The sequence below is a fragment of the Phyllostomus hastatus genome, unplaced genomic scaffold, assembly GCF_019186645.2.
Source record: "Phyllostomus hastatus isolate PE091 unplaced genomic scaffold, TTU_PhHast_1.1 phas_contig_40, whole genome shotgun sequence".
In the NCBI taxonomy this organism is placed as follows: domain Eukaryota; kingdom Metazoa; phylum Chordata; class Mammalia; order Chiroptera; family Phyllostomidae; genus Phyllostomus; species Phyllostomus hastatus.
In genome coordinates this window covers 49,468,432-49,483,035 of record NW_025333872.1, presented here as the reverse complement: position 1 = coordinate 49,483,035, position 14,604 = coordinate 49,468,432, and the positions used below count along the sequence as shown (strand labels likewise).

At 49.3% G+C, this 14,604-nt stretch overlaps 1 protein-coding gene across 1 annotated transcript; it reads right to left on the bottom strand.

Moving 5' to 3' along the window:
- Positions 1 to 7,492: 7,492 nt before the first annotated feature.
- POU3F2 (POU class 3 homeobox 2) lies at positions 7,493 to 14,373 on the bottom strand. Its single transcript, XM_045842577.1, has one exon. It carries the CDS (start codon positions 14,142 to 14,144, stop codon positions 12,813 to 12,815), a length of 1,332 nt encoding a protein of 443 aa, XP_045698533.1. The 5' UTR covers positions 14,145 to 14,373; the 3' UTR covers positions 7,493 to 12,812.
- Between the last annotated feature and the right edge of the window lie 231 nt (positions 14,374 to 14,604).

Below are 14,604 nucleotides of genomic sequence, written 5' to 3'. Positions count from 1 at the left end.
AGCACCTTTGCCGCCTTTCTTTTCCAGACTACTCGGACCGCTCTGGGTCAGCACGACCCCTCCCCCTGCTAACCTCCCAGCCTTTCCTCCTCTCCAACCCATCGGATGCACAGCACCAACTCCCTTCCTGAAGCAGGATTTTCACCGGATCACTCCTCTACAATGGCTCCTAATTGCCTTTTGAATCTAATTAAAACTTCTTGAAGATCCTCTACCAATTAACTCTGCACGCTGGCTCCCTCAGTAGCCTTCTCACGCTGGTGGCGGCTGTGTTCTCCGACCTAGCGACCAAACCTGCTCACCCTCTGCCTTTTCCTGCTTCCCTGCCTCATACTGTGCCAGGCGCCTCCTACCTAGGGGGCCCACTCCACCTCTTTCTTCTTCCTGCCAAAGCACATCCCATCTAAAACAACAACAACAACAAAAGGAAGAAGAAGGAAAAGAAAAGAAAATAAAAAGCTAAATTACTTTTCTAAGTTTGATTATTCTGACTAAGAACTCTAATGAATTAAATCTGGGTCTGTCCTTTTGCAAAGGCATGTAAGTTCCTGTCACCTGCACTATCAAATGCCTTGTCGCAGGGAGCAAAGCTCACACATCTTGGGTCCGGGGCTCCAGGCATTTGGCAGAAGAATCGCTGTCCTTTTGCTAGTGGTCTGGCTTTTCCTAGAAACAGGTGAAGGTGCATCTAGTGTGGAGTCCTTGGCTCTTGCCCGACAGTCAACCTCGGAGGCCGTCCTGGTGCTGACCTCAGTCCCTTTCCGCGCTCCAGGGGCCCTGCCTCCTTCTTCCACTCCGGCAGCGCGGGGCAGTGGAAGCCTCCCGGGCCTCCAGGCGGTCAGAAGGAAACCACCCAGGTGGGACTCGGCTGGGGCCGCCGGAGGAGCGGACCGTAGGCCGCAAAACACTCCAAGCCCGGCCCCCTCCTTGTCCGCACACGTCGCGTGGTCCCGCCATGCTGGGGCCCTGCGCCTCTCTGGGCGCTCCAGCCCCCGACCATCTCTCGCCTCCGCAGGAGACTCCTGGGAAGTAAAAGTTTATAAAACTCAAACTGGCACAGCCCCAGCCGCCCCTCCTCGCCAGCCAGGAGACGAGGGAAGTCCTCCTTGGAGCGGTCCGGCGCACACACTTGCTCCACCTGCATTTCCCGCTCCGCGGGCCCTCGCGCACCTTCGGGGCGCCCGCGCGGGGACTCAAGCGCAGCTGCCCTGTCGAAGGCGCCATATCCTCACGACGGCCCCGGCTTCAACACTGCGGGGAAAATGCCCAGAAACCCCTCCCCCACCCCCGCCATCCGCTCTCATCTAGGTGCCTCCCGGGGACCTCCTGGCGCGAGCAGAGGGAGGGACTGACCGGGACCACTCCTCCTGCGCTGGAGTGGCGCAGGGATCCCCAAGTCGGTGGAAGGGGCCTTGGGGTGTTGGAAGGCCGCTCTGAGTGGGATAGGACCCCCTGAGTGGTGGAGAGTACCCCAAAGTGGGGGGCCAGCTTCTCCACAGCGCCCCTCCGGGCAACTCTGGGTGTCACCAAGCTGCTGTTGGATCCACACTGTATTTCCAAGCCCAGAGACTGAACGTGGCCTTCAACCCCGGGAGGATTCCAACCTGCTCTCCACAGGTTGCAGAACTGGATCAATTCACAATAAGCTGCTGGTGGTTAGTGCTGTTGTTGTTGCTGCTGCTTTATGTGCGTGATGGGTTTTAATTGTAAGATCCCATTATTCCCTTCTAGACTAATGCAGGCTGCTATAAATGACACGCAGAGAAGGACGCTGTAGACGTCAAGAGGTTGTAAGATGTTAAAGGAATGGAGTGGTTCTCAGGAGCACTGGACTAGCCCTCGCATCACAGCGGCACTACCATTGCTGCAATTATTGGGGTGGATGCAGGAGGCTCTAAAGATAGTTTTAGCTACAAGCCAGGGTCTGAACTCCCTAAATGCAAACTATCCTCTGCAAGTGGCAGCCCTGATTTAAAGCTAATCAGAATCCATGGTGCCTTTCCTGGATAATGCAATTGAGATGGCTGTGCGTGCATTTCTCTTTCCCCACGCTGGTAGACATAAGGCTGCATCATTATTTTTAGGTTAAAAACATTTCTTGCTGGACAGTCACAGCAGAGGCCTCCACTGGAGCTGGCAACAACAGCACTCCACATTGGACTTGTCCTTCGTGTGCTTTCGGGTACACTGTTGCATTTGAGCTTTACTTAAATCCTGTTGTGAGGAAAGAAGTGGTATTATACACATTCTGCACACGAAGAAACTGAGGCTTGGAGGTGTCAGCTGACTCTCTCCAGGGTGCTCACACATAAGTGCAGGGCTGGTACACAAATGTAGGTGTTCTGATTGCAGGCCCATTTCCAGTTCCATTGAGACTGCGGGGTGCCACCTGTGGTTCTTGTTCTTTTTCCCTCCTTGTCGTGGTAGGTAGGATAAAGGTAGGGGGAGAAATCATTCATGTGAAAATGCCTACAGTGTGGGAAAAGGACTAATTAAGCAGGCACTGAAAGAAGCAAAGTTCAGCTCCACGTGCTGAATTGATACTTTGGGCAGATGTTGGGGGAGGGGTGGTTTTTTTTTTTTTTTTTGGAAAGTTTTTCCATGGATAGGTCTCTGTTCGAATGGCAGATAGAAACTCAGTTTTGAACCCTGAAACTGAACAAACCTACTCGACAGGAAGAAGTCCCAGGTGGAACCTGGGCCGAATTAAAAATAGCATTCACTGGGCTCCCTTTCCCCTGATGTGAAGCTGTGTTTCTAACCTGCTATTCCGGTCTTCATGCCCCCTGAAAAGCTGGGGCTTCTCTGAGAGACTGAAGACTTATCTATCACAGTCCAAGCATGTAGGAACCAAAGACCGGGTGAGCTGTTCTTTTCTCTTACCTTTGTTTGGGAACTTTTCTGGTATAGAATGTATGGTCTTTCCAGTCATAGCTTTTCAAATCTCTATTCAGAAACCACCTGGACCTGGATGTTTAAAAACCTTTTTGTGAGTCATGTGCATAGAGTCACCTTCATAAGTATTTGTCTAGGAGGAGTTAAGGGGGGAAAATGTACAGGAAGGAGAGAGAGGAAAAGAGGAGGGGGCAGGAGAATTGGATCTGAAACAAAACATTTGAACAGATTAGGCTGTAAAATCAAGAGTAATTCTGAGCAGACGCCACTGTGGGGCGCCAAAGTTCTACTCCGCTTAGGCCCGCGGCCGCCTTGGGAGTCAGGACAGAAGTCCTGGGGAACAGATGTACTGGGGGAAGAAGGGGGGCAGGGAAGGGAAAGGAAAGGAGGGGTGGGGCTGGGGTGTTCTTTATTCTCCAGTTAAAGTCGACTGGGAGACTTTGTTACATAACAAGTCTGTGCGTGGAGGGAGGAAGAAGACTTTGTAAGAAGGAAAGGAGGGTTTGAGTGGCGGAAAGCTCTTAGAAAAGAAAAGCTCCGACCACTGAGCTGACCAAGGAGCATAGATGCTCCTCTTGGCTTCTGAAATTCTTGGGCTTCTCAGACTGGGGCCCTGAACTCTTTTAAAGGGGGCATGCGAGCAGGGGAGCAGGGGAGGTGGATTTGGAGAGGATCTGCTTCCCACAAGCACACCAACTACCCCGCCCAATCTCCCCGCTCCCTACCCCTGTTTGGGGGCTGCTGCCTCTGGGAAGCCGGGTCCTTTCTCCTCCTGGGCACCGCCGGGTCGCCCAGTTCCATCTACAGCCCTGGAGGAATCTCAGGCGGGTAAAGGGTGGCCTCCCCTAGATACCAGCGTCCTGGATGCTCAGCCCTCAGCTGCCAGGAGGAGCTGATTTCATCCCTGAGCGGCTTGCTGAGCGGGCGGCCAAGGACGGCGGGCGGGGGCCGGCGGCGGGGCTGGAAGGGTGCGGGAGGCGGGAAGCGTGGGTCGCGACCAGGAACCCGAACGCCCGGGCCCCACCAGGGTTTATTATATCCCAGCCGCCGGCAAAGGTTAGGAACGTGCATTTAGAGACGGGATAATCCGAGTTCAAATATTAGCAGTAAAAGCAAAACCGGTGGAATATTTACCTAGAAACTGAGCAGGTCGCCTTTTGCCAGGGGAGAAGAGCGCAGAGGAGGCCAGGCGCCCAGGCAAGGCGCTTCCCGGGGGCAACGCCATCAGGCCAAGACCCACCTCCGGAGCTTCCTCGGGTTGTGCTTAAGGGTGGAGGGCCTGGGACCCCTCGCTCGGCCCAGGAGGTCGGAGTCTGCAGGGCGCATTTCAAATCTTCTGCTTTGTCATATTCTTTTTAAGGGCCTCCCCGACCAACACAAAAGGTGGCGGAAAGTACGTTGGATCAATAGCAAAGATTGTTATTTAGATAACGAATTAATCTCCCTGTTATAATACTTTTTATAGTGAACTTTGCACCCCTTCTATAAGAAAAAGGAATTTAAAGGAAAAAAAAGTCTCAAACAGGATTAAGGTTTTAATTACAATTCCCTATCGAAATAGTATGTTTGATGAGCTGATCTTATCAATTAATAGTAACATTAAAGCTCAAGAAACAGATTCACAGAAAATATGCTTAAGGGCGTTAAAAAAAAAAGTAATCGCACCCGGAGAGCTAGCGGGGCAGCGGGCCAGGGACGCGGCATCCGAGCAAGTTTCGAATCTGCGTCTGCTCCGACTTGGCCATTGCAGGGCGTGCGTCTGGGGCCCAGGCAGGCGTGGGGGTGGCGGCCCGGAGCTGGGAGACGCAGCCGCGGGCGGGAGGGAAATAAATAACCGGCTCCTCTTCCAAGCCCAAGCCCACATCAAAGTTGGGGCCCCGCAAGGGCCATGCAGTTCACTGCGTTTGGGTCAGCGTTATATTCCAGGGGCAAGTAAAGTAATTTGAACATGCACCAACAGTTTTCCATAAAATACGAGTTAAAAGAAGTAATAGAACTAATCACTGTCTCCTCAAATCAAGTAGAAAACATTTCAATGCACTAATTAGAGTAATTAGAATAATAAGCCTCTGCCTATATGTGGTAAGACAATGTGTACAAACAACTTTATTTAATGTATACTGGTAATCAGCGATGCGTGCCTGCTTGAATGCTTAGCGCAATAAAACTACCCTCCGTCCGCCCAAACAATCAAATACAAATTAGTTTAATGATTGTGCCTGCTGAATGTCTTAGAAATCCACAGGCAGAGGCGAGTAAATAGAAGCATCCTTGTTTGCGTGCGTCGCTGCCCTGGTTGGCCGCGGGGCCGGGTGAGCGAGTGGCCGCGGGCAGGCGCGGCGGGAGTGAGCAAGAGGCCTGGCGCGCCGGGCGGAGGCCGGGCCCAACGCCAGCGCAGACCTGCGCCCCGGCAGAGCCCCTGCTTCTGCCCCTGGCCGCCTGCCCACCCTCCTCAGCCAGCTTCCCGCCTTGGTAGCTCAGATGCACACCCCAGTCCCCAAGATCCTCCGTCCCCCGCTGGGCCTCACCTCCTCCGGAGGCAAGAGACCACCTTGGAACTCCCGGCGAAGGTTATAAGAATTGATTTCCTCCCACCAGGCACTCCTCCCAGGGGCCTTGGACGGAAGAGATGGGTGGGAGGGTGCCTGTCCGCACTGCTCGTGCCCAGGCTGCTGGGAACCCCAAGTCTCGGGTGCTGGGGCGCGGTCCCTCCCTGCTTGCTGTCCTCAGCTCTGACTTGGCGTGGTGGGGTGTTCAGAGGGGCTCCCAGGTTCCCTTCACTGGGGAACTGGCTTTCCTCCAGTGTTGACATAAGAGCGATTTTAGGCCCAGCAGGGAGGGGTCGGTCGCCCAGGGTTTCCAGGTTCGTTGTCCTCCATGCTTCAGCGCTTGGAGAGTAGGTTCCTCTCCTCCGGAGGCCGGACGCTGAGGTCAGGAGTGGCCAGAAGTTTGATGGGTGTGAGCTGAAGGAAACACACTTCTGAACTTCGCTTTCCAGCTCTGGCTCCTTGGCCCTCCCCAACCTTTAGCCCTACCCCCCTACCCCCAAACTAACAGTCAGAAAAAGGTCAAATTACACCACAGGTAACGGATCCTTTTCCTCCCGTTTTCTCGGAGTTGCCTCTTTTGCCCTCTCATACTGGGGCACCTTCTCCCATAGCTGCCTTTCTCAAGCAGAAAGCAATGTCCGGGGCCTAACTTTGTAGTCAAAGGAAGGAGCCACTCAGGCGGAAAGCTAGGAGATTCAGTCGCTCCTGGACCTTCGACCCTCAGCCACCTTAAGTGCATCTCTGCCCTGGTCCCCGGAGCCCCCAGCGAGGCCCCGCCAACTCGCCGCGACTTCCCCAGGGGTGGCGGCCATGCCCATGGTATCTGTCCTCCTTCAAATCACCACCTCTCCCCTCAGTCTCGAGTGGGCGAACCCACCACTCGCCCACACCCTCCCCCCACCTCCAGGGTCTCCTTGGAGAGGGAAAGTGACGGAATGGCTACAGACGTCGGGGCTGTAGAACTTCCCCCTAAGAATTAGGGCTGCTTGCTAGCCGCGGGAAGGACAGAGAATCCAGAATCCGCGTTCTTGGCAAACAGTCAGGGGCTGTTCAGCGTCCCGCCCCGCTCCTCTCCCCTCCCTGCGAGACCGACGGGAAGGTCTGGGCCTTCCTTTCAGGGGCTGGGGCTTCCCTGGGGTGGGGGGCGCATAGCCAGGCCGGGGCGCCTCTTTTGCGCCCAGCGCTGTGCAGGTGCCACCCGCAGCACACTCGCCCACCTGGGCCAGGGGATTCACCAACTTCGAAGGAATATTTTGTTAGGGGAGCAAACAAACAAAAAGTTAGTAATGCCAAGTCCCTCTCTTCAGAATCATGTGCTGGGGAACACAAAAATTCCTCTGACGGAATGAGATTTCTTAATAGGAGGAGGGAAAGAACTCCCAACACTTTCTACAAGGATTTGCCTGGACCCAGTGATTTACAATGGCTAATTTGTGTTACAAACCCTCAAGGAACTTTTTCTTTTTCCTACTCTCTGGCCAAACTCACCATGTTCTTTTGTGTATGACATTTTTTTCTTTTTTTTTAAACAACAAACCCAGAAGAAACGTTGGTGAGAGGAAAAATATATGCCCCAAATCAAAAAGGATGCAGATTCAAATTTACTGTACAGCGAGGTTTCTGTTGCCGTGTTCTGCACACCGAGAGTTAATCGCACACAATTTATAACGATCAAAATCTCCTTCATATTGCTCAGACGGGGTTCCAAAGCCCCCCTTTCTAAAATCAGTGACAAGTGAATCTTTGTGGGGCATTTATTTCCTTCTTTTTTTCTAGATGACAGCTCCCCAGACTGAGAGCAGAGAGCTGTTTGCCGCTAGCTACAGACCACTCCAGAGCCCAGGCTCTCACGAAGGAACTGCATACGGAAGTCCTCCCCACCCCCCGCCCCCCAATCCCAGACAAAGAGCTATAAAAACTCAGAAAGACGTGGAAGGAATAAACTTTTAAGATATAGATGCACTTTTACTGGTGTATTAAATAACATTTCAGACATTTTTAAAAAGAAATACATCTTAATGTTATCAACAACCAGAATTCTAGGAACAATAAGGGAGGCCAGGGTGGTTTTGATGGGGTATGATATTGTTTCTAAAACCTCTAACGGCTAAGCCAAGCAGAGTTGTTATTAGGGTAAAGGGAAGTACTACAGATAAAGTTAATTAACTTTTTTCTTTAAAAAAAAGGAACAAATTTACTAGCTTCCCACCAAATACAAGAACAATGTGAAAATATTCTGATTGTTTCTTTATCTCCATAACTAAGCAAAGCCTTAAAGAAAATTACAAAAGCCATTTTCTGGCACTCCTGTACCCATATCTAGATAAGAGGGCATTGAAATAACTCTGACCCAAGTTCTACAAAGGTGGACAAGTTTATTCTGTTTTGCTACCTGCCAGTTTGGAATTATTTCCTATCCTGAACCAAGTGGTGGGGATAGGAACCAGCAGCCCTGGGTCTCTCCTACTACCAACTGCCCCCTGTTAATAGATTATATGTCACTGAAAAAAGTAAACTTTCCTGAAAAGGGAAAACGTTTGTATAAAATTTAACCATACATCTCACTTAGTCTTATTGTCAAGTTTCATTTCCAGTACTTAAAGATGCATCATTTTCTTTTATTTTAAATGGACACTGTCCCTTTTGCCTCACTGAAATATACAAGCAGACCCAAAGAAACACTTTTACCTTTGACCCTCACTTCACCATCCTTCTTACTTTTTCAGTACAAGCTCCATTCTTTACCTCATTCTTTAACTTGTCTAGGAATTCAATAGAATCTAGAACAGAGTTGTACAAACTGATTGAAAAATCAACAAAGACAAATCACAGAGACCAGTGATAAAAAGATAATTTCTCTCACCCAGCAGCCCAGCACTCCTGAGCTGCTTCCAAAGTAAGGCAAATGAAAGGCAAATTAATGCAACATATAGACCTACTTGTGCAGGTAACCAGTGCACTCATATGCCATTCCCCCCATTGTCATTGATGCATCACTTTATTAGTTGCCTTTGGAGAAAAAAAGTAGAAAGATGAGTGTCTTTATTAAAGCCATTTTACCAGAAAACATTTGCCAGCCAGTGTGTGGCTCCCACTGGCAGGAGCAGGAGGGCAAGGAGAGGAGTGCTTTTGTTGCTGCATCTGAAATGTAAAGGGGGTAACTTCGTGGGAACAGAGGGTGTTTAGAGGTGCCAAGCATAATATTATTTGTGGCCATTCCCTTCATCTGACCTTCGCATAACTCTCCCACACGATCTTTTCTCCCTCATCTCAAACCATAAATTTTAAAAGTGACATATTTTGAGGAAACACAGAAGCTCTTTCAGGATGGCTGTCTTCTGCATTATTGTCTTTAGGGAAAAGAAAGAGTATGTCATTGTGTCTAGCCCACATTTTAGGGATGACTTCCCACAAATTTCTTCCAGTGGCAGCGATGGAGTTTTTCACCTTGGCATGTAATACATCCCCCCAAATGGCACGGAAACTGCCTGAGTAGCATTAGAACTGAACAGCAAGCATGGGTCAAAACCATGGTGCGTCCATTTAACACGTGATGGTTTCCAGTCAGTAGCCCCTGTGGCTAAGAACAAAAACGCCTTCTCAAGGTCCACTAAAATGCCCTGCAGAGGGCAGATGCTGCTTGTTTTCTGCCTACAATGGAGGAGGTTATTGACCCAGAACTCAAATCTATACCCAGCTTAAACATTTTACCTATCAGCATGTCTGCGGTCACAAAACACTTCTTCTTTCTGTCACTTCAAGTTCAGGCTATTGATAAGATCATTTGGCTGAATCTGTTTGGGACCTGTGTAATATTGACTAGGAGTTAGAAAAGATGATCAGGTGTAATAAGCCCAAAAACTACCTTTCAAAATAAACATTTATACTAAAATCAATGTTCCAAGGAGGACTTTAAGTACATCAGCAAACTTGTAAACTAACCCAACACTGTTTGGATTTCTCACTGACCTTAAAACTGATTTTGATAATGCTCATCTCTATCAGAAACAATCTGTTATTCGCACCACAGTCTTGAGTTCTTAGTACATTTCTTTTCTTGCTTTAGAGGCTGTTTGCTTGCCTGATGAGAAACAGACAGTATTGTATAATCCATTGCAAAATCCACCTTTTCCTGTAAACCTAACAGGAATAACATATAGGACCTACCTCAACCACTTGATAAACACACACATTGCATATTGTCAGAGCTTTTCTTTGTTGAAAGATATTTGTAAATCACTAAAAAGATTAATTTCCTTAACTAAGTCTTGCTTTTCTGTAGACCCCAAATTATGTGAGGAGATGTGGGTAAAGATTAAAGTCCATCTAGTTCCATTGACATTCTCCAAAAAAGTGAAATCGGGTAAGGTACAGCTAACCTGGAAAGAAGATGCAGCGATATCTGCATGTGTTTAGAGGCACAAACATCTCTTTGTCAGACCATGAAATGGCAAACAAATTGAAGCTCAAACCCAATGACCATTTCAATTTAATTCTTTAGGCATACTAGCTGAATGGTTTGGGATTGATTTTTTTTTCCAAATAAAAGTGAATCAGAACAGTAGTCTCACTTCTTTAAAAAAGCCTCTGAAAGTTATCAGTGTGAAACCTAGCAGTATATGCATAAAATTTATTCCAAAACTTCATGAAGTATAAAGGAAGGGAAGTACTTTACATACAACTCAACTCAGTCAGTGTAAGGTCTAGGGTTTTCCCCTCTCAAAACTTGGCACTACTTTAAAATAAAATAAAGATATTTCAATAATTAGAACAAACTATGAAGGTATTGTGCATTTCTGTTTTATGTAGATAATAAAATATTACTTTAACATAAATATATAAGGATCTCTGTGTTTTTATTTTCCCCACAAGCACAACCAAATGTACCAAAACAAAGTATTTTTAAAGAGACTGAACAAAAAAATTACATCCCATATAGATTTTGCTCACCTACTCATTTAAAGCTACAGAAAAACAATTTCCAGAACCTTTTTGCTTTAAAAGAAATAAATATACATTGAGGCAGGCCACTTAAAAATGATATGAAAATATTTCCCTGGGTAGCATTAAAAAAAAGAAAAATAAACAAAGAAACATTTAAACTATTTCTGCATTTCAAAAGACAGATATTAAACATATATACATAGTGGTAAGGTTCAGTGGTAACTTTCATTTTAATAAACCTCTGAGAGTTAGAGGAGCTATGGACACATCCCCTGAACTCCAGCTTCTAACCTTACCCACTTGGTAATAATCTGAAAATTCATTTCCTCCCCTTACCCTTGGCTATTTGCCCTGCTCTGGATTGCTTCACTAAAGGCCTGTCCCCACACCTCAGGAACAAGCAGTGTGATGCACCCCAAGCAGCTCCGTGCCCATCTCCTTATGACATTCATTGGGGGAAATGAAATACAGGCAAATAAATATGCCCATTAGAAGTCATCATTTATCTTGCAAAAACATTGAAAATGAAACAATCACTGGTGTTTGAAAAGACAATATAAACCATAGTTCCTAAAACCTTAACTACTGAGTGCAATGCTAATCTGATGCTGAACCATAACTGTATGGTGTTGAGATTTAATTTTTTTAAATAAAAATTTACCTAATATCTAACCAGAAAAAGCCCCGATCTTTTAAGATTAATAAAAAGTGTTTTCCCTTTTAGCGCCCTTTTGTGCTGATTATTTTTAAGTATTTTAACTGATCACAGTTTAATGGCATTTATTTTCAATACAGTTACAGGTATTTTCACCTACATTTCCCAGTAGATTCTTTTGTTATGGGAATTAACCATTTTCCATCAAGATAAGGTCAAAAAACGCACTTAAAACTATTAACAAAGGGAGAACAGGAAGGATTGAAAATAGCGTATTTCCCCATTTCATTTGGCTTCCTTAATGAAAGCGGGGAGAGCTGTCCAGGTCAAACTGGTATTTTCTGTAATAAATGATTGGAGAAGAGGGTGTGGGACCTTAAATATAATTTGATAAACAAATAAGCTAGTGAAAACAAAACCAGTCTAGAGTGGAAATATTCTCTGTATGTATGTGGGTATTTGTGTGCTAAGAAACACAGTCTAGGCATACACCATTAAGTTCCCAGATCATTTTCTTTATATTTTTTTTTCTTAAAGAAGCTATTACAGGAACAAAGTTTAACTGCTGCTGTCAGCACAAATAATTCCTCCTAAGTGAAGTTATTAAAAATTGAAGGCAGAGAACTATACAGGGGGTGTCTGAAGACATATATTTCCCTAGGTTTCTTCAAAATGCCACTTTCTTTCTGTTGGACAACTCTGAAAATATATTTAACCTCCACATAGTCTCTGAGCTCTTTCACAATGGGCCCGCTTGATAAAATGAAGCAATCGGTTACTCATTATCAATTTTTTTTCTTTTTCTCCCCTCTGCAAGCTCCCCCAGAAACACTGCCTGAAAATGAAGTTTACTTTGTTCCTGGTAACAAAAACCAGTGCTTGACTCTCATTTTTATATTCCAAACTGGATTCTCACCTTGGTTACAGAGGGTGACCATGCACATTTCCTGAAAGCAGAGAATTAATTATTTTGTATGAAGCCAATCGTTTTGCTTTGGTAAAAGGAGCAGATAAAAGTTGCACCAATGTGAGGGAGGATAGGGGGTCTGGAGATAACGGGAGTTCACACACAGTGAGAAGAACAAGTGGCCACACAAGAACGTTAGAAATGGAAAGTGGCCAAGAGCTGGCTTCAACCCTCTCCTCTGAATGAAACAAAACAGAACACATATCCCGGCAATTTCAAAATTAACGGCGGGAGGGAAAAAATGTGTTCATGAATTTGTTCATGTAAACTTCAATTTTCTTGCAGTGCAAATTTCTGTGGTTAGATTTTGCCTACATCAAAGAATGTGTGTATTTTTTCCTCTTTCCTGATGGGGATCCCATTAAGTAAACACAGCAGCATGTGCCAACTCTGAGCATTAGGAAGCTGTGTTTTGTGTTTATCACGGCTTGGTGGATTTTTTTTTGGTAATTTATTTAGTTTTGCCAAGTATTTATCGCAGTTCTCCCTCTCTCTCTCTTTCTCTCTCTCACACACGCACACACTCTCTCTTGCATTCTCTCCTCACTCTATGAGACACTCCACTCCATTGCCTGGGTACTAGCCTGTAAAGGTCAAAACACATCATTACACCTGCTACCGTTTAAAGGATAGTCCAGTGCCTTAGTTGCTTTCCTTATTTTTTTCTTTTTAAGGGACGGGGAAATAATAATTAAAAATAAAAGAACAATCAGAAGTTAGAGAGGGAACAAGGGGGCCGGGAAAGGGCGGAGGACCGAAGGGGAGGGGGAGCCTCACGCTCTGCCCCTCCCCCCGCTCGAGTTCACTGGACGGGCGTCTGCACCCCGTGGTGTGGTGGTGTGTCCCTACTCCCCCCGTACACATCCTCGGCGCCTGGCAGAGTCCCTCCGGGAGGGGTCATCCTTTTCTCTTTCTGTCTCCTGTTACAAAACCAAACTCTCACCACCTCCTTCTCCAGCTGTAAGCTGTCCGCGAGGGAGGTGATCTCCTGGGCCGAGGGCTTGGGGCATTTGAGGAAATGGCTCTCCAGAGCCCCCTTGACGCTCACCTCGATGGATGTCCGCTTTTTCCGCTTGCGCCCCTGCGCTGCGATCTTGTCTATGCTGGTGGGGCTGCCCGAGGACGAGTCCGCCTCCTCCAACCACTTGTTCAACAAAGGCTTCAGCTTGCACATGTTCTTGAAGCTCAGCTGCAGGGCCTCGAACCTGCAGATAGTGGTCTGCGAGAACACGTTGCCATACAGGGTGCCCAGCGCCAGCCCCACGTCTGCTTGGGTAAATCCCAATTTGATCCGCCGCTGCTTGAACTGCTTGGCGAACTGCTCCAGGTCATCCGAGGTCGGCGTGTCCTCGTCCGAGTGCGGGTCGTGGTGCGCGCCAGGGTGGCCCGGCGGGCCCTGCGGGGGCGGCGGCGGTGGCGGCTGCTGGTGCGGATGTGAGTGCGGGTGCGGGTGGTGGTCTGCGTGGTGCGGCTCCTCGTGCGCGTCCCGCAGGCCGTGGTGGTGCAGCCCCGCCGGCTGCCCGCCGGCGCCCAGCATGCCGTTCACGGTGAAGCTGGGCTGGGAGTAGAGCAAGCCACCGTTGGACGCACCCATGGAGGGCGGGAGGTGCGCCGCAGCCGCCGCACTCCGCCATGCCCCGGGCCCCGGGTGGTGGTTGGCGGCGTGGTGCACCAGATGCGGTGGCCGCTGCTGTTGTTGCTGCTGTTGTTGTTGTTGCTGCTGCTGTTGCTGCTGCTGTTGCTGCTGGTGCTGCTGCTGCTGCAGGGCGCCTGGCCCGTGCAGCTCGTCCCCGCGGCCGCCCTGCTGGACCACAACCGAGGGCTTGATGTCCGGCTGGCCCAAGGGGCTTGTGGACCACGGGGAGCCGTCGCCGCCTCCGCCGCCCCCGCCACCGCCCCCGCCCCCGCCGCCACCGCCCCCGCCACCGCCGCCGTGGGACAGAGCGGTGATCCACTGGTGAGCGTGGCTGAGCGGGTGCCCATTGCTCTGCAGCGCGCCGTAGTCCCCCTGCACCAGGCTCTGCGCCTCGCGGTAGCCCCCCGCGCCCTGCTGCATGCCGCCCGGCGGCTCGGCGTGCACGATGGAAGCGCTGGAGGTGAGCAGGCTGTAATGGTTAGACGCTGCGGTCGCCATGACTCTCGGAGCCGGACTGAGCGCTCTGGTTAAAGGAGCCGCGCATTTGACAGTTACTTTTTCGCCTCGGGCTCCTCTCCACGCTCGCTCGCTGTCTCCTCTACCTTTCCCCCAGCGGGCAGCTCCGACGCCCGCTCCGACGCCTTCTGTTGCTGCTCCTTCTATTACTGCTGCTGCTGCCGCCGCCGCCTCTCACCCGCCCTCGCTCTCTTTCTCCTCCTCTCCCTCCTTCTTGCTTCGCTCACTCTCAGACTAGCTCTGCGCTCCCCCCTCTCCCGGTTCTCTCCAGCTCTCTCCCGCTCTCTTGGCAGAGCCGGCTTGCAGCGGCACGCGCCTGGGCCCCGCCCCCTCCGCCCCCTCCCATTGGCTCCGCGCCCTTTGATTTACGTGGATACCACTAGCAACCTCCCAGGCCGGCGCCACCGATTGGCGCAGAGCTGCCCCTCCTCTTTCCCCCGGG